The sequence below is a fragment of the Macaca mulatta genome, chromosome 8, assembly GCF_049350105.2.
Source record: "Macaca mulatta isolate MMU2019108-1 chromosome 8, T2T-MMU8v2.0, whole genome shotgun sequence".
NCBI classification, from domain to species: Eukaryota; Metazoa; Chordata; class Mammalia; order Primates; family Cercopithecidae; genus Macaca; species Macaca mulatta.
The window spans coordinates 9,211,100-9,233,553 of record NC_133413.1 but is presented as its reverse complement, the minus strand read 5'-3'; the positions used below and the strand labels follow the sequence as shown (position 1 = coordinate 9,233,553).

The 22,454-nt window shown below is 40.4% G+C and overlaps 1 protein-coding gene and 1 long non-coding RNA gene across 5 annotated transcripts in view; both read left to right on the top strand.

The window, feature by feature from the left end:
* The window catches only part of LOC114680170 (SH3 domain and tetratricopeptide repeat-containing protein 1-like), a 131,242-nt gene that overhangs the window by 12,800 nt on the left and 95,988 nt on the right, over positions 1 to 22,454 (top strand). For 3 of the 4 annotated variants that reach the window (XM_077942953.1, XM_077942957.1, XM_077942952.1), the window contains one exon: positions 12,569 to 12,802. Coding sequence is in view for 1 of the 4 variants with exons in the window: in XM_077942952.1 (XP_077799078.1) it covers positions 12,710 to 12,802 (93 nt within the window). In the remaining 3 variants the exon portion in view is untranslated. Of the gene's footprint in view, positions 1 to 12,568; positions 12,803 to 14,421; positions 14,528 to 22,454 lie in introns of all 4 variants that reach the window. The other variant, XM_077942954.1, reaches the window with a different exon arrangement.
* On the top strand, positions 14,422 to 20,501 carry LOC144330675 (uncharacterized). The gene is made up of 2 exons (XR_013397042.1): positions 14,422 to 15,725; positions 19,393 to 20,501. It is a non-coding gene; the product is annotated as an uncharacterized LOC144330675 (long non-coding RNA).

The following is a 22,454-nucleotide window of genomic DNA, read 5'->3' as shown; positions in this document are numbered from 1 at the left end:
CTCTCCAGTTAGGCTACTTGGGGGTCAGGGACCCACTTGAGCAGGCAGTCTGTCGGTTCTCAGATCCCAACCTCCACGCTGGGAGAATCACTACTCTCTTCGAAGCTGTCAGAGAGGGACATTTACATCTGCAGAGGTTTCTCCTGCTTTTTGTTTAGCTATGCCCTGTCCCCAGAGGTGGAGTCTACAGAGGCAGGCAGGCCTCCTTGAGCTGCAGTGGGCTCCACCCAGTTCGAGCTTCCTGGCTGCTTTGTTTACCTACTTAAGCCTCAGCAATGGTGGGTGCCCCTCCCCCAGCCTCGCTGCCGCCTTGCAGTTAGATCTCATACTGCTGTGCTAGCAATGAGAGAGGCTCTGTGGGCTTGGGACCCTCTGAGCCAGGCGTGGGATATAATCTCCTGGTGTGCCGTTTGCTAAGACCCTTGGTAAAGCACAGTATTGGGTGGGAGTGACCCAATTTTCCAGGTGTTGTGTGTCACAGTTTCCCTTGGCTAGGAAAAGGAATTCCCTTCCCCCTTGCGCTTCCTAGGTGAGGTGATGCCTTGCCCTGCTTTGGCTCTCACTCGTTGGGCTGCACCCACTGTCCTGCTCCAACTGTCCAACATGCCCCAGTGAGATGAACCTGGTACCTCAGTTGGAAATGCAGAAATCACCCATCTTCTGTGTTGCTCACGCTGGCAGCTAGAGGCTGGAGCTGTTCCTATTCGGCCATTGTGGCACCAACCTCACTTGATATGATTTCTAAATTTAAATACCTTTGAGACAAACGTGAATTGTGAAAGGATTTAAAAATGTCAGTGAAAACTGGAATTAAAAATAAAAATATAAATATCAACTTTATTTCTCAATATAATCTCTACTGAGGTCAAGACACTGCATTAAAGGATGATCCCAACCATTCAGTCCATTGCTAAAGAACTGAGGGTCATGGGAATTTAACCATGTCAATGCAGTCTTCTACTATTAACTAAAGAAAAATGGGTGCCCTTTACAGTTATTTTAAGATTAGGAAAAATGGCCGGGCGCAGTGGCTCAAGCCTGTAATCCCAGCACTTTGGGAGGCCGAGACGGGCGGATCACGAGGTCAGGAGATCGAGACCATCCTGGCGAACACGGTGAAACCCCGTCTGTACTAAAAAAATACAAAAAACTAGCCGGGCGAGGTGGCGGGCGCCTGTAGTCCCAGCTACACAGGAGGCTGAGGCAGGAGAATGGCGTAAACCCGGGAGGCGGAGCTTGCAGTGAGCTGAGATCCGGCCACTGCGCTCCAGCCCCGGCGACAGAGCGAGACTCGGTCTCAAAAAAAAAAAAAAAGATTAGGAAAAATAAGGTCAGAAGAAACCAAATCAGGACTGTAATGTTGATGCCTAATAATTTCCCATGAAAGCTCTTGCAAAATTACCGGTGTTTGATGAGAGGAAGGAACAGAAGTGTTGTTGTGGTGCAGAGGGACTCTCTAGTGAAGCTTTACAGGGCACTTTTCTGCAAAAGTATTTGCTAATTTTCTCTAAGAACTCTCCTACTAAGCAGATATTATGGTGCTTTGATCCTACAGAATGTCAACAAGCAAAATGCCTTGAGCATCCCCAAAACCTCTATGGCTTTTGCTTTTGAGAAGTTTGCTTTTGCTTTGACTGGACCACTTCTACCTCTTGGTAGCCATTGCTTTAATTGTGCTTTGCCTTCAGGATCCTATTGATAAAGCCAGTTTCACTCCCTGTTATAATTCTTCAAAATAATGCTTCAGGATCTTGATTCAGCTTGTTCAAAATAGTCACTAATAGCTCTGCTTTTGTCCACAGCTGATCTAGGCACAAGGGTATTCGGGACTCATCAAATGTAAAGTTTCTCAACTTTCACGTTATAGTCAGTATTGTGTAAGCTGAACCAATTGAGATGTCTGTGGTGTTGGCTATAATATCTCTTGTTAATTGTCAGTCCTCCTCAATTAGGGCATAGAAACATTTTTTTTTTCTCTCAAAAATTGGAATGGATGCCCCTCCTCTGTGGGCTTCATCTTCAACATTGTCTTATCTCTTCTTAGAATAAGGTATCCGTTTGTAAACGACTGATCCTTCAGGTCATTTTCCCATAGACTTTTCATAAAGAATAATTTATTTCACCGTTTTTTGTACCCCAGCTTCACCATAATTTTGATGTTTGTTCTTGTTTCAGGTTTGGCAGAATTCAAGTTTGGCAGAATTCATGTGGCTCTTTTCAGACTGATGTTTTAAATCCTATTCAGATATGTTAAAACAGGGCCAGGCATGGTGGCTCATGCCTGTAATCCCTGCACTTTGGGAGGTTGGGCAACATGGCGAAACCCTGCCTCGACAGAAAATACAAAAATTAGCCTCTACAAAAAATACAAAAATTAGCCAGACAAGGTCCCAGCTACTTGGAAGGCTGAGGCAGGAGAATTGCTTCAGCCTGGGAAGCAGAGGTTACTTTGAGCCAAGATTGCTCCACTGCACTGCAACCTCGGTGAGGGGAGTGAAACCCTGTCTCAAAAAAAAAAAAAAAAGTTAAAATAAACTAGTATATGTGTGTTTTGATGCAAAAGCTAAAAGTTTGTGCATAGTTTTTTCACAATTGTTATTTTGCATGAACTTATTGAAGCCCCCTATTATTTGCCATAATTTTCTCATCTTATTAATTTCTATATACATACAGAATTTCCAATTTGTGTAAACCTTTCTTCCCAGTTACTGAACAATTATTTTAAATTTGAAAAATATGAGCTATTTTAATCTATATTTTTGTTTTCTACTTCTGAATATTTTAGAGAAAATATGGATAATGAGACTTGTAAAATGGAGATGTTTGGAAGTTTCTGTTACCAATGACAAATTAATTTTTAAATAATTTCAGGAAAATTTAGGTGAATGTCTGTACTTTCATATGAACATTCATAGTAAAACAGATTTTTGAATTTCTACCCTTGATAAACTTTAATGTAAAATATGTGAGTAAATGTGTACTTTTCTATTCCTCATGAACATTCTCAAGTTTATGATGTCTGGATTTTCTCAGGATGAATTACAAGCTGTATATGCTGCTGAAGTGTCTCAAAGATTATGTCCCAAAGAGAGTGCCCTACTGTTTTTCCAATATTAATTTCTAAGTTTTACCAAGTTACAAGTTTTTTTTTTCATAAAATATAAAACATTTTGCCTCCAGCAGAAATACATTTTGGAAGATAACTTTCCTGTGGGTAAGGGGTATAAAGGAAGCTTGGATTTGTTCTGAGAAAGGCAGAGGGTACTTCTGCCCATTGCCATGCACATCCGATTTTAGGGCTGAATGCCTTTCTGAGCTTGGCTCACTCCTCTCAAACTTGCTGGTAAATGAACACAAATTAAAGAGAAATAATTGTACACCATTTGGGATCAAGGAATCCAGATATCTGAACCATTGTTTATTATTTGCCCCTCCCACCCTCTCACCCTTCCAGATCTCTAGTGTCTGTCATTCCACTTCTATGTCCAGGTGTACAATTATTTAACTCACACTTACAAATAAGAACTTCATGTGTTCATTTGTAAAGATTCTCTTCCACCTAGCTACCTCTGAGACTGCAAGAACAACCACTCCTCCCCCTCCTCCTTCTCAGCCTACTCAAACAGAAGACCAGGAGCATTTTATATATATATATATATATACCCACACATACACACACACACACATACACACACACACACACACATACACATATACACACACACACATACACACACACACACGTACACATATATATACACACACATATATACACACAAATATATATACACACATATGTGTACATATACACACACACACTCATAAAGAATTTGCATTTTAAAGAATGGCAGAACCATGGTTGTTCAAAAATCAACTATATAATTCTATATATGATAAATGTCTACTAGAAAGTTCACGTTGAAAATTGCAAACAGGACTTAGAAAAAACAAAGTTTTAAAAAATTTTATTTTATTTCATTTCAAGTTCCAGGATACATGCGCAGGACGTGCAGGTTTGTTACATAGGTAAGTGTGTGCCATGGTGGTTTGCTGTACCTATCAACCCGTAACCTAGGTATTCAGCCCCACATGCATTAGCTATTCTGATACACTCCCTCCCCACTCACCCCCAGATAGGCTCCAGTGTATGTTGTTCCCCTCCCTGTGTCTATGTTTTCTCATTGTTCATCTGCCACTTATAAGTGAGAACATGTGTATTTGGTTTTCTGTTCCTGCATTAGTTTGCTGAGAATAATGGCTTCCAGCTTCATCCATGTCCCTGCAAAGGACATGATCTCATTCCTTTTTATGGCTGCATGGTATTCCATGGTGTATATGTATCACATTTTCTGTATCCAGTCTGTCATTGATGGGCATTTGGGTTGATTCCATGTCTTTGCTATTGTGAATAGTGTGGCAATGAACATATGCATGCAAGTATCTTTATAATACAAGAATTTATATTCCTTTGGGTATATACCCAGTAATGGCATTGCTGGGTCAAATGGTATTTCTGATTCTAGGTCTTTGAAAAATCACCACACTGTCTTCCACAGTCGTTGAATTTACATTCGCTCCAACTGTGTAAAAGTGTTCCTGTTTCCCCACAGTCTCACCAGCATCTGTTGTTTCTTGACTTTATAATAATTGCCATTCTGACTGGCATGAGATGGCATCTCACTGTAGTTTTGATTTGTATTTCTCTAATGATCAGTAACGTTGGGCTTTTTTTTTTTTTTTCATATGTTTGTTGGCTGCATAAATGTCTTCTTTTGAGAAGTGTCTGTTCATATCTTTTGCCCACTTTTAAAAATATTTTTATTTTCACTTTTTAAGACAGAGTCTTTCTGTGTCACCCAGGGTGGAGTTCAGCACAATCTCGGGTCACTGCAACCTCTGCCTCCCAGATTCAGGCGATTCTTCTGTCTCAGCCTCCTGAGTAGTTGGGATTACAGGCACCTGCCACCACATCCGGCTAATTTATTGTATTTTCAGTAGAGACTGAGTTTCACCAGGTTGGCCAGGCTGATCTTGAACTCCTGGCCTCAAGTTGTCTGCCCACCTCACCTTCCCAAACTTCTGGGATTACAGGCATGAGCTACTGTGCCCAGTTTTTGCCCACTTTTATATGGGGTTGGATTTTTATAGTTTTGGGTTTTACATTTAAATCTTTAATCCATTTTCAGTTCATTTTTGTATAGGAAGGGGTCCAGTTTCAGTTTTCTGCATATGTCTAGCCAGTATTTCCAGCACCATTTATTATTAAATAGGGATTCCTTTCCCCATTGCTTGTTTTCATCCAAAATAAAATTGTTGTAGATGTGCAGTCTTATTTCTGATATCTCTATTCCATTCCATTGGTCTGTGTGTCTGTTTTGTACCACTACCATGCTGTTTGGGTTACTGTAGCCTTGTAATATGGTTTGAAGTCAGGTAGCATGATGCCTCCAGCTTTGTTGTTTTTGCTTAGGATTGTCCTGGGTATATGGGCTCTTTTTTCATTCCATATGAATTTTGAAGTAGTTTTTTCTAATTTTGTAAAGAATGTCCATGGTAGTTTATGGGAATAACATTGAATCTATGAATTACTTTGGGAAGTATGGCCATTTTCATGATATTGACTCTTCTTACCCATGATCATGGAATGTTTTTCCATTTGTTTGTGTCCTCTCTTATTTCCTTGAGTAGTGGTTTGTAGTTCTCCTTGAAGAGGTCCTTCACTTGCCTTGTTAGCTGTATTCCTAGGTATTTTATACTCTTCGTAGCAATTGTAAATGGGAATTCATTTGTGATTTGGCTCTCCTCTTGTCTATTGTTAGTGTATAAGAATGCTTGAGATTTTTGCACACTGATTTTGTATCTTGAGACTTTGCTGAAGTTGCTTGTAGCTTAAGAATCTTTTGGGCTGAGGTGATGGGATTTTATAGATATAGGATCATGTCATATGCAAAAAAAGACAGTTCGACTTCCTCTTTTCCTGTTTGAATATGCTTTATTTCTTTCTCTTGCCTAATTGCCTTGGCCAGAACTTCCAACACTATATTGAATAGGAGTGGTGAGAGAAGGCATCTTGCCTTGTGCCAAATTTCAAATGGAATGCTTCCAGCTTTTGCCTATTCAATATGATATTGACAGTGGGTTTGTCATAAATGGCTCTTATTATTTTGAGGCATGTTCCATCAATACCTAGTTTCATAAGAGTTTTTAACATAAAGGAATGTTGAATTTTATCAAAGACCTCTTCTGAGTCAACTGAAATAATCATGGGGTTTTTGTCTTTAGTTCTGTTTATGTGGTGAATTACATTAATTGATTTGCATATGTTGAACCAGTCTTGCACCCAAGGGATGAGGCCGACTTGATCTTGGTGGATAAGCTTTTTGATGTATTGCTGGATTTGGTTTGCCGCTATTATATTGAGAATTTTGCATCCAAGTTTATCAGAAATACTAAGCTAAAGTGTAGTAAATACATTGAAAATAATAACAGACTGATTAAAAGACTAAATAATATGAATCCTAAGTGTTTTCACAACTGATTTATAGAGTAAAAGCATTGCCAAACTAAATGAGCTTGGCCAAAAACTGTACAGGGTCTGAGATGTTGTCTCAACTTCCATTACTCGTTGTGAGGTGGACCTGCAGTAACTATATTTGATGCAGAATTTCATGTTGATGGAAGCTGAGATGTCCTGCAGTCTCAGAGGGACAGAATTCTGGTGTATCTCCCTTTGGCCTGTCAGGAATGAAGATCTAGACTCTACAGGTTTTGTCAAAATTTACAGGATGTAGGAAATGGGGCAGGATTTAGGCTGTGAGGCAAAGCCTAGAGGTATAAAGAAACAGCTTCTGACCCAGGGCTCATGAAGTCAGGATAGTTTCAGAGAGGATGGTACAGTGAGCATAGTACAGTCTTTGGAACCATTCCTTCCCCTTATTTGTTCATAGGCCAGATGTGCTCAACCAGGGGGCATCTTGGGTCTGATGAACAGAGTCCTGGAGAGACAAAGGGGCAATCCTGAGGAAGAGGCTCAACAGGGAGGAAGGAGCCACCATCTTCTCTCCTGAGAAAAATCCTTCTCCCTAGGAAACCATAGGATTTTCCTTGGTCCCAGTGAGAGTTTTCCTGAGTGAAGAGAACAGAGAGAGCAAGGGACTGATGTGTTATCTGTTTCCACCACCTGCAGTGATTCTGAAACCATGGGGACAGAATTATCTTCAGAATCATGAGCAATCCAGATGCCATGGTTTCACACAAGACACTGGAAGTTCTTATCTCTGGGGGGTAGGCTGGTCATTGATATTCTTTAAAGCTCATTCACTGATTACAAAGTGAGCCAAATTTATAATCTACTGCAAGTTTTACTAATCTCACTTTACTTCACACACAATTCACACAGACACATTGTTAATATACACATTTTGATGCTTGGACAGGGTTGAACTCAAGATTCTGTACTTTTCTATAGAGCCCTGTGTTCTGCCCAGGTGTCATTTACTCTCAGGTAAGTAAACTGATCACCATAACTAACAAGAGATTGATCAGTGATGATTAGAAATGAAAAGACCTGTTGGTTATGTTTTACTGGGATGGATTCTATTAACATTTAAATAGAGTTTAAAAACAGAGATTTACAATGAAAAGTAACAAGCAAATATAAAAAGTGAAGGGGCTATTCCCCAAACTAGTTTCCACTGAAGTACCACCAGAGAAAAACAACTCTCAGGACAGGGATACTGCTTCAAAGACACAGATTTCACAGCTGGATGGTTGATCTAGAATTTCCGAAAATTCCATCCTTTACTCATGAAATGCAGTTTATTTAAGAACTTTCTAATTTGACTGTAGTTTCATAGTCATACACTTCAGAGTATTGTGTATTATTCCATTTATGATAAGTATAACATATTTGAAAATGAATTACATACTGGTGAGAAAATTTCCCCTTTAAACTTAAACTGACACCATAAAATTAGCAGCATCTGTTTGTCTGTTCCAAGAATTACCTAGGTTCTACCCAGGGCACCTGAGGTCGGTTGAAAACAAATGCAAAAAAAGTTGGGGTAAAAAATAAGAACACCCTTCCAATGTTACAAATGCATCCCAGTTTCAATTATTCACATTCACAAGAATGATTCACATATATCCCACATTAGCAAAATTTCACCTACTCTCGCCTACCAATTGACTAATCAAAACAAACCAAGACAGAATAATAAATTCAAATCCATCCAGTAACCTGAGGGGGAAACCTACACCTCAAAATGTAGTATACAGATATTCACACATGTCATCTACTGTGAAAACACATACACAGAGACATTCCCTTCACATGATCAGAATAATCACAACTCCACAACAACATATTAGATATGGGATCATCTTGAAATGCAGCCATCACTAACCAGTTGTCCCTTTTGCATAGACAAAAACCTGAGGACCACATTATGTTATGTAGGAATGACTGTACACCTGTGTCTGTGTGTGTGTGTGTGTGTGTGTGTGTGTGTGTGTAGGGATCCGTGGAATCCAATAGACATTCCAGCAATAACCTTTCCATGTTCAGCCTCTTGATTCTATATCTGAGTGAAATGACTTGCCAGTGGGGAACAAGACAAGTCTTTGCAGGAAATGCTCTTGTGGAAGCTAGATAGCCAAATCATAAAGCATCAACTGCTGGAAACATGCATTGAAGTTAGATGAAATACTCAATGCACAAATTAGATTGTGAAAGACCTGCAGGAAATCATGCAATCACCGAGAGGCTGATTGATGACATTCCCCGAATTTGTGATTGCAAGAAAAGAGAAATACTCATGACATTCTATTTCCAGTAGTTGCGGACGTACAAAGGCAATTTAAGAAATCATGAAATCAAGAAACTTGAATAATCGGAAGCCATGCCAACTAAAACCTTCGGTTCCTTTAACAAAGGATGAAAATAAAAACAACATATCACACAGCATGGGAGATGGCATTTTCATATGTATGTGATAATGGGTCAACATTTGAGAGAGATGCAATAAAAAGTTCTAAATTTGACAAAAGCAAACAACCAGAATTAAACACTGGAAAAGCCTGGGTGACGGGAGTGAGACGCCCTGTCTCAAGAAGAAAGAAACAGAGAGATTTAAAAGCAGGGAGTGAAACAGAGGTTTGTACACCATTGTTACTACTGGCCCTTGTTTCAGTAGGAAAAGGTGCAAAGAAGACATTTATCTCATGGATTCTTGCATGGATTGTTCAGTATCTGCGATGTTGCCTCCGTTTCCAGTTAGGCATTGTGTGGTGGACTGGCAGTTCCCACATTTGGTGCAAAATTTAAAGCTGATGAATGTAGACATGTTCCCCAAACTAGGAGGGGCAGAATTTGGGTGTGTCTTCAGGCCCTTTGACTTACCAGGAATGAAGATCCTGGCTCCAGGGATTTTGTCAAAATGTCTTAGAGAGTGAGAAACGAGGCAGAATTTAGGCCCCGCGCCAAGGCCTCGAGGTGTAAAGAAACACCCTGGCCTCAGGGCCCATGAAATCAGGATGATTTTAGGGAGGATGGTGGAATGAGAGGACTGTGACCTTTGGCCCCGTTTCTTTCCACGTTCTTTTCGTGAGGCAGGTGTGTTCAATCAGAAGGCTTCCCGTGCCCGATGAAAAAAGTCCTGGGGGAGGAAAGAAGCGCTGCTTAAAGAGTTGCTCCACAGGGAGAAAGGAGCCACCATTTTCAGGAGAATGATCCCCAGAAGCATGAGCAGTCCAGATGCCGTGGCTTCACACAAGACGCTGGAGGGTGTTGTGTCTGAAGCCGGGACCTGGGCATCGGTGTTCTTTCATGCTTATAACTGATTTTGAGGTGAGCCCAATGGATCACCTGTCTGCCAGTCATGCTCATCACACTGTAGTTTGCACACACGTCACACAGAGACACTGTTAATATGCACATTTGTGTGCTTGAGCGGGGTTGCACTCAAGATTCTGTGATTGTACGGAGCCCTGAGTTATGCCCTGGACATCTTTACTCTCGGGTTGGTCAACTTGGATCACTGCACCGAATGAGAAATGGAGCCTGAAATCCAATCAGCGAATACACAAAGGGAAGGGGCCATTTCCCACAATCATTTCCACTGCAACACCACCTCGCATGAACAAGTCTCATTGCAGGTCAGGGACTGTGCTTCAGAGATGCACCTTTCGCAGCTGGACGATTGACCCGGAATCTCCCAAATGCCATTTTTATACACACGAAATGAGATTTATTTCAGTGCTTGCTGATTTTATTTTAGTTGAATACACACACGCTCCTGTGTTTGATTCCCTTTATTATCAGTACGACTTACTTCCAAATGACTCACATACCAGTGGGATGATTTTCCACTTCAATTCATTGGAAATGGACAGCATTCGATAGGCAAGTGTGTCTGTCTGTCTGTCTGCTTCCAGCATTCTGTGGGTTCCACCAAGGGCACAAGTCCTAGGGCGCCTGAGGTCCGTTCAACAAGCAATGTAAAAACGGCGAGGCAGGTTCAAAAGAAGAACACCCTCCCTTCAAATGCGTTCCAGTTTCCACTACTCAAGGTGGCGAGAAGGATCCACAGATGTCCCACGTTTGCACAATTTCAACTTCTGGTGCTCACCAACAACTGACGAATGAAACACACCCCAAGAGAAAATGGTCAACCCAGTCACCTGCAATAACCTCACGTGCAACCCTACAGCGCAATATGTCGTATTCAGAAATTCACACTGAATGTCATCTACCATGAAAACAAACAGACAATCCCTCCACAGGTTCAGAAGACTCACGACTCCAAAACTTGATGTTTCCCATGTCTGGGCTCATCCTGAAACGCAGCCATCACTATCCAGTTGTCCCTCTTGTATAGACAGAAACCTGGGCTCCTCATTATTTTATGTAGGATTGACTGTGTATGCGATGGTGTGTGTGTGTGTGTGCATGCGCGAACCCGCTTGTGGGTGTGTGTGTGTACGTGTATGTGTGTGTGAGTGTGTGCACGTGCACTCCTGCGTGTGGGTGGAGACTTTCCCTGAGATCACTGGCACACAAACAGCCCTCTTGCTGTGTTTGTTCTTCCCTTTGGATCTCCTGGTCCTCCCTTGCAGAGAAGTGAGTGTGCCAGTGTTCATGGACTCCTGATGTGTCACATTTGCGTTAGTTTACTTAAAACATTGCTAGGGAATAATTCTGTACTTACAAAACAGTGTGTGTGTTTGTGTGTGTGTGTTTGCTTGCGTGAGCTTGTGGACATGCACAATCATGCCCGTGTGAGTGTTTCTTTGTGTGTGTTTATATGTCTGGGTGTGTGTGTGTTTGAGCTGGGATGTGCTTCCAACTATGTGCTTTTGGCAGATACGATCATCCTTTCAGGCATTGAAGGACAGGAAGTCGGACCTGTACTTTCTGACTTGAGAATCGTCAATGAAGTACAGTTAATAACACAGCGTATTTGTTTCCTTAATATCAAAGAAGAGATCCATGCAGTCAAATAGATATTCCATTGATAACCTTTCCATGTTCAGCCTATTGATTCTATATCTGAGTGAAATGACTTGCCAGTGGGGAACAAGACATGCCTTTGCAGGAAATGCTCTTGTGGAAGCTAGATAGCCAAATCATAAAGCATCAAGTGTTGGAAACATGCACTGAAGTTAGACGAAATACTCAGTGCACAAATTAGACTGTGAAAGACTTTCAGGAAATCATGCAATCACCGACATACCAAATGATGACATTCCCTGAATTTATGATTGCAAGAAAAGAGAAATACTCATGACATTCTATTTCCAGTGATTGCGGACGTATGACGGCAATTTAAGAAATCATGAAATCAGAAAACTTGAGTAATCACAATCTATGCCAACTAAAACCTTTGGTTCATTTAAGAAAGGATGAAAATAAAAACAACATATCACACAGCATGGGAGATGGCATTTTCATATGTATGTGATAATGGATCAACATTTGAGAGAGATGAAATAAAAAGTTCTAAATTTGAGAATAGCATATAACCAGAATTAAACACTGTAAATGCCTGGGTGATGGGAGTGAGTCCCTGTCTCAAGAAGAAACATAGAGATTTAAAAGCAGGGCGTCTAAAAGAGATTTGCATACCATTGTTAATACTGGCAGTTGTTTTAGTAAGAAAGGGAAAAATAAACCATTTGTCTTAGGGATTCTTGCATCTATTTTTCATCATCTGAGATGTTGCTTCCAGTTCCAGTTAAGCATTGTGTGGTGGACTTGCAGTTACCACATTTGGTGGAAAATTTCATGCTGATGAAGGTAGACTTGTTTCCCAAACTAAGAGGGACAGAATTTGGGTGTTTCTTTGGGACTTTTGGCTTACTAGGAATAAAGATCCTGGCTCTAGGGATTTTCTTAAAATTTTTCAGATAATGAGAAAGAGAATAGAATTTGGGCCAGGCGCCAAGGCCTCGAGGTGTACAGAAGCATCCCCGGTCTCGGGGCCCATGAAATCAGGATGATTTTAGGGAGGATGGTGGAATGAGGGGAGCGTGACCTTTGGCCTCCTTTCTTTCCCTTTTCATGGATCAGGTGTGCTCTATCAGAAGGCTTCCCCTTTCTGTTAGACAGAGTCCTGGAAGAAGAAATGAACACTGCTGAGAAAGATGTTCCACAAGGAGGAAGGAGTCACCGTTTTCAGGAGCATGATCCCCAGAAGCATGAGAAATCCAGATGCCATGGCTTTACACAGGACGCTGGAGTTTCTTTCCTCTGGATCCAGGACCTTGGCATCGGTGTTCTGTAATGCCCATAACTGAATTTGAGGTGAGTCCACTTGATAACCTGTCTGCATGTCATGCTCATTACACTGCAATTCACACACATGTCATACCGAAACCCTCTGAATGAGCATATTTATGTGCTTGAACAGTGTTGCACCCAAGATTCTGTGATTCTACAGAGTCCTGAGTTCTGTCCTGGACATCTCTACTCTTGGGTAGGTCAACTTTGATCACTGTACCTAATGATAAATGTACCGTTAAATCTAATCAGCAAATACACTAAAGGAAGGGGCCATTCTCCACAATTGTTTCACTCTGGTAGGTCAACTTTAATAACTGTACCTAAGAAGAAAGGGATCTGTGATGATTCCACATCAAAGAACCTGTTGACTTTTTGCCATTTGAATGAATTATGTTAACATTTAAATAGAGTTTAAAACCCCAGATTTCCCATGAAATCTAATCAGCAGATACACAAAAGGAAGGGGCCATTCTCCAAAATCATTTCCACTGAAACACCACCACCAATAAACAAGTCTCATTGCAGGAAAGGGATCCTGCTTCCAAGATCCAGTTTGCACAGTTGGAAGATTGACCCAGAATCTCCCCTAATGCCATTTTTTTTTACACCTGAAGTGAGATTTATTTCAGGGTTTTCTAATTTTATTTCAGCTGAATACACACAGTCTTGTGTTTCAATTTCTTTCAAACACCTTTTAATAATGAAGTATCTTGCTGCTTCACCCCATAACTAATGCCCACCCACCGGTTCCACTACATTTACCCATCAATTACCCAATTTACCAATGAAATATCAGTAGTCAATTAAGTTTTGTGTCTTAGGTTGTATCCTTTTGCATTCCTCAGGGAATTTAATGGACATAGCTTAAATTGTGATTATAGAACAGTTGAATCAGATTTACTAATCAGTGTTATGGGCAAATATGATAGGAGTGGAACTGGGTTAGGGCAGGGGCTACACATTTGCCTTATTTCATGTAAAACAATGCCAGTTAACAATTGTGTACATATTAAACATTTTGTGTCTGTGCGTGTATTTGTGTCTTTGTGTCTGGATGTGTGTGTGTGTGTGTGTGTTGAGAAGTACTTCCAAGTATGTGCATCTGGGAGATAAGATCATTCAGCAACTGAATGACAAGAAGTTGGAACTACACTTTCTGATTTGAGAATGTGCAGTGATGTTATGTAATTAACACAGCATATTCTGTCTTAATTAAGATGGAGAGATCAATGGAATCAAATAGACATTCTAGAGATAACCTTCCCATTTTTGGCCAATTGATTCATGATCTGGCTGTGGGGACAAGCAAGTCTTTGCGTGAAATGGTCTTGTGGAAGCAATATATGCAAATAATAAAGCATCAAATGGGACTATGCCTTCAATTTGTAGAAACATTCACTTAAGTTTGATGAAATTCTCAATGCCCAAAATAGACTGTGGACCACTTTCAAGAAAACATGCTATAACCCAGAGATTAATTGATGACATCCACCAAAGTTATGACTGCAAGAAAAGAGAAATATTCATGGCATTTTATATCCAAGGGTTTCTTGTATATGACAGCATATTTTAAAAAGTCAAAATCAGAAAAACTTGACAAACAGGAAGATATCTAAGCTAAAACCTTTTGTTCATTAAAGGAGTGATGAGAGGCAGTTCCAAGATGGCCGAATAGGAACAGATCCAACCTCCAGCTCCCAGCATGAGTGACACAGGAGACGGGTGATTTTTGCATTTCCAACTGAGGTACCGGGTTCATCTCACTGGGGATTGTTGGACAGTGGGGGCAGAACAGTGAATGCAGCCCACAGAGTGACAACTGAAGCAGGGCGAGGCATCACCTCACCCAGGAAGTGCAAGGGGGAAGGGAATTCCCTTTCCTAGCCAAGGGAAACCGTGATACACAACACCTGGAAAATTGGGTTACTCCCACCCTAACACTGCCCTTTACCAAGGGTCTCAGCAAACGTCACACTAAGAGATTATATCCCGCATCTGGCTTGGAGAGTCCCACGCCCACAGAACCTCCCTCATTGCTAGCACAGCAGTCTGAGATCTAACTGCAAGGAGGCTGCAAGGCTGGGGGAGGGGCGCTCACCATTGCTGAGGCTTGAGTAGGTAAACAAAGTGGCAGGGAAGCTCGAACTGGGTGGAGCCCACCACAGCTCAAAGAGGCCTGCCTGCCTACCTCTGTAGACACCACCTCTGGGGACAGAGCATAGCCAAACAAAAGGCAGCAGAAACCTCTGCAGATTTAAATGTCCCTGTCTGACAGCTTTGAAGAGAGTAGTGGTTCTCCCAACACGGAGTTTGAGATCTGAGAACAGACAGACTGCCTGCTCAAGTGGGTCCCTGACCCTGGAGTAGCCTAACTGGGAGATACCCCCACTAGGGGCAGATTGACATCTCATGCCTCACACAACCAGGTACCCCTTTGAGACGAAGCTTCCAGGGGAACGATCAGGCAGAAATATTTGCTGTTCAGCAATATTAACTCTTCTGCAGCCTCCACTGCTGACACCCAGGCAAACAGGGTCTGGAGTGGACCTCAAGCAAACTCCAACAGACCTGCAGCTGAGGGTCGTGACTATTAGAAAGAAAACTAACAAACAAGCAGAAAGGACATCCACACCAAAACCCCATCTGTACATCAACATCATCAAAGACCAAAGGTAGATAAAACCACAAAGATGGGGAAAAAGAAGTGCAGGAAAACTGAAAATTCTAAAAATCTGAGCACCGCTCCCCCTCCAAAGGAATGCAGCTCCTCTCCAGCAACGGAACAAAGCTGAACAGAGAATGACTTTGACGAGTTGAGAGAAGAAGGCTTCAGACGATCAAACTTCTCTGAGCTGAAGGAGGAAGTTCGAACCCATAGCAAAGAAGCTAAAAACCTTGAAAAAAGATTTCACGAATGGCTAACTAGAATAACCAATATAGAGAAGTCCTTAAATGACCTGATAGAGCTGAAAACCATGACACGAGAACTACGTGAAAAATGCACAAGCTTCAGTAATTGACTCGATCAACTGGAAGAAAGGGTGTCAGTGATTGAAGATCAAATGAATAAAATGAAGTGAGAAGAGAAGTTTAGAGTAAAAAGAGTAAAAAGAAATGAACAAAGCCTCCAAGAAATATGGGACTATGGGAAAAGGCAAAATCTACGTCTGATTTGTGTACCTGAAAGTGATGGGGAGAATGGAACCAAGTTGGAAAACACTCTGCAGGGTATTATCCAAGAGAACTCCCCCAACCTAGCAAGGCAGGCAGACATTCAAATTCAGGAAATACAGAGAACGCCACAAAGATACTCCTCTAGAAGAGCAACTCCAAGACACATAATTGTCAGATTCACCAAAGTTGAAATGAAGGAAAAAATGTTAAGGGCAGCCAGAGAGAAATGTCGGATTACCCACAAAGGGAAGCCCATCAACAAAGGGAAGCCCATCAGACTAACAGTGGATCTCTCGGCAGAAACTCTACAAGCCAGAAGAGGGGGTGGGGGGGGAGGGACAATATTCAATATTCTTAAAGAAAAGAATTTTCAACCCAGAATTTCATATCCAGTCAAATTAAGTTTCATAAGTGAGGGTGAAATAAAATCCTTACAGACAAGCAAACGCTGAGAGATTTTGTCACCACCAGGCCTGCCCTACAAGAGCTCCTGAAGGAAGCACTAAACATGGAAATGAACAACCGGTACCAGCCACTGCAAAAACATGCCAAAATGTAAAGACTATTGATGCTAGGGAGAAACTGCATCAACTAATGAGCAAAATAACTAGCTAACATCATAATAGACAGGATCAAGTTCACATGTAACAATATTAACCTAAATGTAAATGGGCTAAATGTTCCAATTAAAAGACACAGACTGGCAAGTTGGATAAAGAGTCAGGAGCTCTTGTAGGGCAGGCCTGGTGGTGACAAGACCCATCAGTTTGCTGTATTCAGGAGACCCATCTCACATGAAGAGACACACATAGGCTCAAAATAAAGGGATGGAGGAAGATCTACCAAGCAAATGGAAAACAAAAAAAGGCAGGGGTTGCAATCCTAGTCACTGATAAAACAGACTTTAAACCAACAAAGATCAAAAGAGACAAAGAAGGCCATTACATAATCGTAAAGGGATCAATTCAACAAGAAGAGCTAACTATCCAAAATATATATGCACCCAATTCATGAGCACCCAGATTTATAAAGCAAGTCCTTAGAGACTTACAAAGAGACTTAGACTCCCACACAATAATAATGGGAGACTTTAATACCCCACTGTCAACATTAGACAGATCAATGAGATGGAAAGTTAAGGATATACAGGAATTGAACCTAACTCTGCACCAAGCAGACCTAATAGACATCTACAGAACTCTCCACCCCAAATCAACAGAATATACATTCTTCTCAGCACCACATCACACTTATTCCAAAATTGACCAGATAGTTGGAAGTAAAGCACTCCTCAGGAAATATAAAAGAACAGAAATTATAACAAACTGTCTCTCAGACCACAGTGCAATCAAACAAGAACTCAGGATTAAGAAATTCAATTAAAACTGCTCAACTACATGGAAACTGAACAAACCGCTCCTGAATGACTACTGGTTACATAACGAAATGAAGGCAGAAATAAAGATGTTCTTTGAAACCAATGAGAACAAAGATACATCATACCAGAATCTCTGGACACATTTAAAGCGGTGTGTAGAGCAAAATTTATAGCAATAAATGCCCACAAGAGAAAGCAGGAAAGATCTAAAATTGACATCCTAATATCACAATTAAAAGAACTAGAGAAGCAAGAGCAAACACAGTCAAAAGCTAGCAGAAGGCAAGAAATAACTAAGCTCAGAGCAGAACTGAAGGAGACAGAGACACAAGAAACCCTTCAAAAAATCAATGAATCCAGAAGCTGGTTTTTTGAAAAGATCAACAAAATTGATAGACTGCTAGCAAGACTAATAAAGAAGAAAAGAGAGAAGAATCAAATAGATGCAATAAAAAATGATAAAGGGGATATCACCACTGACCCCACAGAAATACAAACCACTATCAGAGAATACTGTAAACCCCTCTACGTAAATAAGCTAGAAACCTAGAAGAAATGGATAAATTCCTGGACACATGCATTCTCCCAAGACTAAACCAGAAAGAAGTTGAATCCCTGAATAGACCAATAGCAGGCTCTGAAATTGAGGCAATAATTAATAGCCTACCAACCAAAAAAGTCCAGGACCAGAAAGATTCATAGCCGAATTCTACCAGAGGTACAAGGAGGAGCTGGTACCATTACTTCTGAAACTATTCCAATCAATAGAAAAAGAGGGAATCCTCCCTAACTCATTTTATAAGGTCAACATCATCCTGATACCAAAGCCTGGCAGAGAGACAACAACAACAAAAAGAGAATTTTAGACCAATATCCCTGATGAACATCCATGCAAAAATCCTCAATAAAATACTGGCAAACCAAATCTACAGCACATCAAAAAGCTTATCCACCATGTCAAGTGGGCTTCATTCCTGGGATGCAAGGGATGAAGCCCATGCATTGTGTACGAGCTATTTATGACAAACGTACGGCCAATATCATATTGAATAGGCAAAAACTGGAAGCATTCGCCTTGAAAGCTGGCACAAGACAGGGATGCCCTCTCTCACCACTCCTATTCAACATAGTGTTGAACTTCTGGCCAGGGAAACCAGGCAAGAGAAAGAAATAAAGGGTATTCAATTAGGAAAAGAGGAAGTCAAATTGTCCCTGTTTGCAGATGACATGATTGTATATTTAGAAAACCTCATCATCTCAGCCCAAAATCTCCTTAAGCTGATAAGCAACTTCAGCAAAGTCTCAGGATACAAAATCAATTTGCAAAAATTACAAGCATTCTTATACACCAATAACAGACAAACAGAGAGCCAAATCATGAATGAACTCCCATTCACAATTGCTTCAAAGAGAATAAACTATCTAGGAATCCAACTTACAAGGGATGTGAAGGACCTCTTCAAGGAGAACTACAAACCACTGCTCAATGAAATAAAAGAGGACAGAAACAAATGGGAGAACATTTCATATATTCCATGCTCACGGATAGGAAGAATCAATATCGTGAAAACGGCCATACTGCGCAAGGTAATTTATAGATTCAGTGCCATCCCCATTAAGCTACCAATGACTTTCTTCACAGAATTGGAAAAAACTACTTTAAACTTCATATGGAACCAAAAAAGAGCCCGCATTGCCAAGACAATCCTAAGTCAAAAGAACAAAGCTGGAGGCATCATGCTACCTGACTTCAAACTATACTCCAAAGCTATAGTAACCAAAACAGCATGGTACTGGTATGAAAACAGAGCTATAGACCAATGGAACAGAACAGAGCCCTCAGAAATAATACCACACTTCTACAACCATCTGATCTTTGACAAACCTGACAAAAACAAGAAATGGAGAAAGGATTCCCTGTTTAATAAATGCTGCTGGGAAAAGTGGCTAGCCATAAGTAGAAAGCTGAAACTGTATCCCTTTCTTACACCTTATACAAAAATTAATTCAAGATGGATTAGAGACTTAAATGTTAGACCTAAAACCATAAAAACCCTAGAAGAAAACCTAGGTGATACCATTCAGGACATAAGCATGGACAAGGACTTCATGTCTACAACAGCAAAAGCAATGGCAACAAAAGCCAAAATTGACAAATGGGATCTAATTAAACTAAAGAGCTTCTGCACAGCAAAAGAAACTACCATCAGAATGAACAGGCAACCTACAGAATGGGAGAAAATTTTGGGAATCTACTCATCTGACAAAGGGCTAATATCAAGAACCTACAAAGAACTCAAACAAATTTACAAGAAAAAAACAAACAACCCCATCAAAAAGTGGGCAAAGGATATGAACAGACACTTCTCAAAAGAAGACATTTATGCAGTCAACAGACACATGAAAAAATACTCATCATCACTAGCCATCAAAGAAATGCAAATCATGACCACAATTTGATACCATCTCACACCAGTTAGAATGGCGATCATTAAAAAGTCAGGAAACAACAGGTGCTGGAGAGGATGTGGAGAAATAGGAACACTTTTACACTGTTGGTGGAACTGTCAACTAGTTTAACCATTGTGGAAAACAATGTGGCGATTCCTCAAGGATGTAGAACTAGAAATACCATTTGACCCAGCCATCCCATTACTGGGTATATCCCCAAAGGATTAAAAATCATGCTGCTATAAAGACACATGCACACGTATGTTTATTGCGTCACTATTCACAATAGTAAAGACTTGGAACCAACCCAAATGTTCATCAATGATAGACTGGATTAAGAAAATGTGGCACATATACACCATGGAATACTATGCAGCCATAAAAGAGGATGAGTTCTCGTCCTTTGTAGGGACATGGATGCAGCTGGAAACCATCATTCTCAGCAAACTACTGCAAGAACAGAAAACCAAACACTGCATGTTCTCACTCATAGGTGGGAATTGAACAATGAGACCACCTGGACACAGGAAGGCAAATATCACACACCAGGGTCTGTTGTGGGGTGGGGGGAGGAGGGAAGGATAGCATTAGGAGATATACCTAATGTATATGACGAGTTAATGGGTGCAGCACACCAACATGGCACATGTGTACATATGTAACAAACCTGCACATTGTGCATATATACCCTAGAATATAAACTATAATAAAATAAAATAATTAAATAAAAAAGAGACGATGAAAATAAATGAAATGTAACACGCAGCATGTGAGATAATGTTTTAATACGTATCTAAAAATGCCTTAAAATTCAATAGAAATAAAATAAAATCTTCTATAACTTGACAAAAGGAAACAACAAAAATTACAGACTGGAAAAACCTGGCTGACTGGAGTGATGTCCTGTCTCAAGAAGGAACAAACAAACACACAAACAAGCAAAAGATTCTGAAAGCAGAGAATCAAACAGATATTTGTATACCGTTCTTCCTACTAGCACTCTTCATAGTAGGAAAAGGCAAAAACAACCCAAATGTGTCACGAATTAATTCATCAGTTTTTTAGGATCTGAAATACTGCCTCAATTTTCAGTTACTCATTGTGGGGTGGACCTGCAATTACATTTGGTCCAAAATTTTATGCTGATGAAGGTAGACCTGTCCTGCATTTTCAGAGGGACAGAATTCTGGTGTTTCTCCAGGTTCCTTGGCTTACCAGGAATGAAGATCCGGGAAGAATGTATGTGTGTGTATGTATGTATGTATGTACATATGTATTTCCTCTTTTTAAATTTAAAAAATATGGGATACATGTGCAGAACGTACAGGTTTGTTATGTAGGTATCCTTTGCCATGGTGGTTTGTTGCACCTATTGACTTATCCTCTAAGTTCTCTTCCCTCACCCCCAGCCCCCAGTGGGCCGTGTTGTGTGTTGTTCCCCTCACTGTGTCCTTGTTTTCTCAGTGTTCAACTTTCACTTATTAGTGAGAACATGTGGTGTTTGATTTTTTTTATTACCGTGTTAGTTTGCTCAGTATGATGGCTTCATCCATGTGCCTGCAAAAGACATGATCTCATTCCTTTTTATGACTGCATAGTATTTTATGGTGTATATGTACCACATTTTCTTTATCCAATCTAGCACTGAAGGACATTTGGGTTGGTTTCATGTCTTTGCTATTGTATATAGTGCTGCAATAAACATACATGTGCATGTGTCTTTATAGTGGAATGATTTATATTCCTTTGGGTATATAGCCAGTAATGGGATTACTGGGTCAAATGGTGTTTCTGGTTCTAGATCCTTGAGGAATCACCATACTGTCTTCCACAATGGTTGAACTAATTTACAGTTTCCCCAACAGTGTAAAAGCATTCCTGTTTCTTCTCAGCCTCACCAGCATCAATTGTTTCTTAACTTTTCAATAATCACCATTCTGATGGGCGTGAGATGGTATCTAATTGTAGTTTTGATTTTCACTTCTCTGATGATCAGTGTTGTTGAGCTTTTAAAAAATATATTTGTTGGTTAGATAAATGTCTTCTTTTGATAAGTTTCTGTTTATATCCTTTGCTCACTTTTGATGGGGTTGTTTTTTTGCTTGTAAATATGTTTAAGTTCCTTGTCAATTTTTGTTATTAGACCTTTGTCAGATGGGTAGGTTGCAATAATTTTCTCCCATCCTGTAGGTTGATTGCTCATGCTGATGATAGTTTCTTTGCTGTGCAGAAGGTCTTTAGTTTAATTAGATCTGATTTGTTAATTTTGGCTTTTGTTGCAATTGCTTTTGACATTTTTGTCATGAAGTCTTTGCCCTTGCCTGTGTCCTGAATGGTATTGCCTAGGTTTTCTTCTAGGGTTTTTATGGTTTTGGATTTTACATTTAAGTCTTTAATCCATCTTGAGTTAATTTTTGTATAAGGTGTAAGGAAGGGGTCAAGTTTTGGTTTTCTGTATATGGCAAGCCAGTTTTCCCAGCATCATTTACTGAATAGGAGATCCTTTCTCCCTTGCTTGTTTTTGTCAGATTTGTCAAAGTCAGGTGGTCATAGATGTGTGGTGTTATTTCTGAGGTCTTTGTTCTGTTCCATTGGTCTATATGTCTGTTTTGGCAGCAGTAGCCTGCTGTTTTGGTACCGTAGCCTTCTAGTACAGTTTGAAGTTAGCGT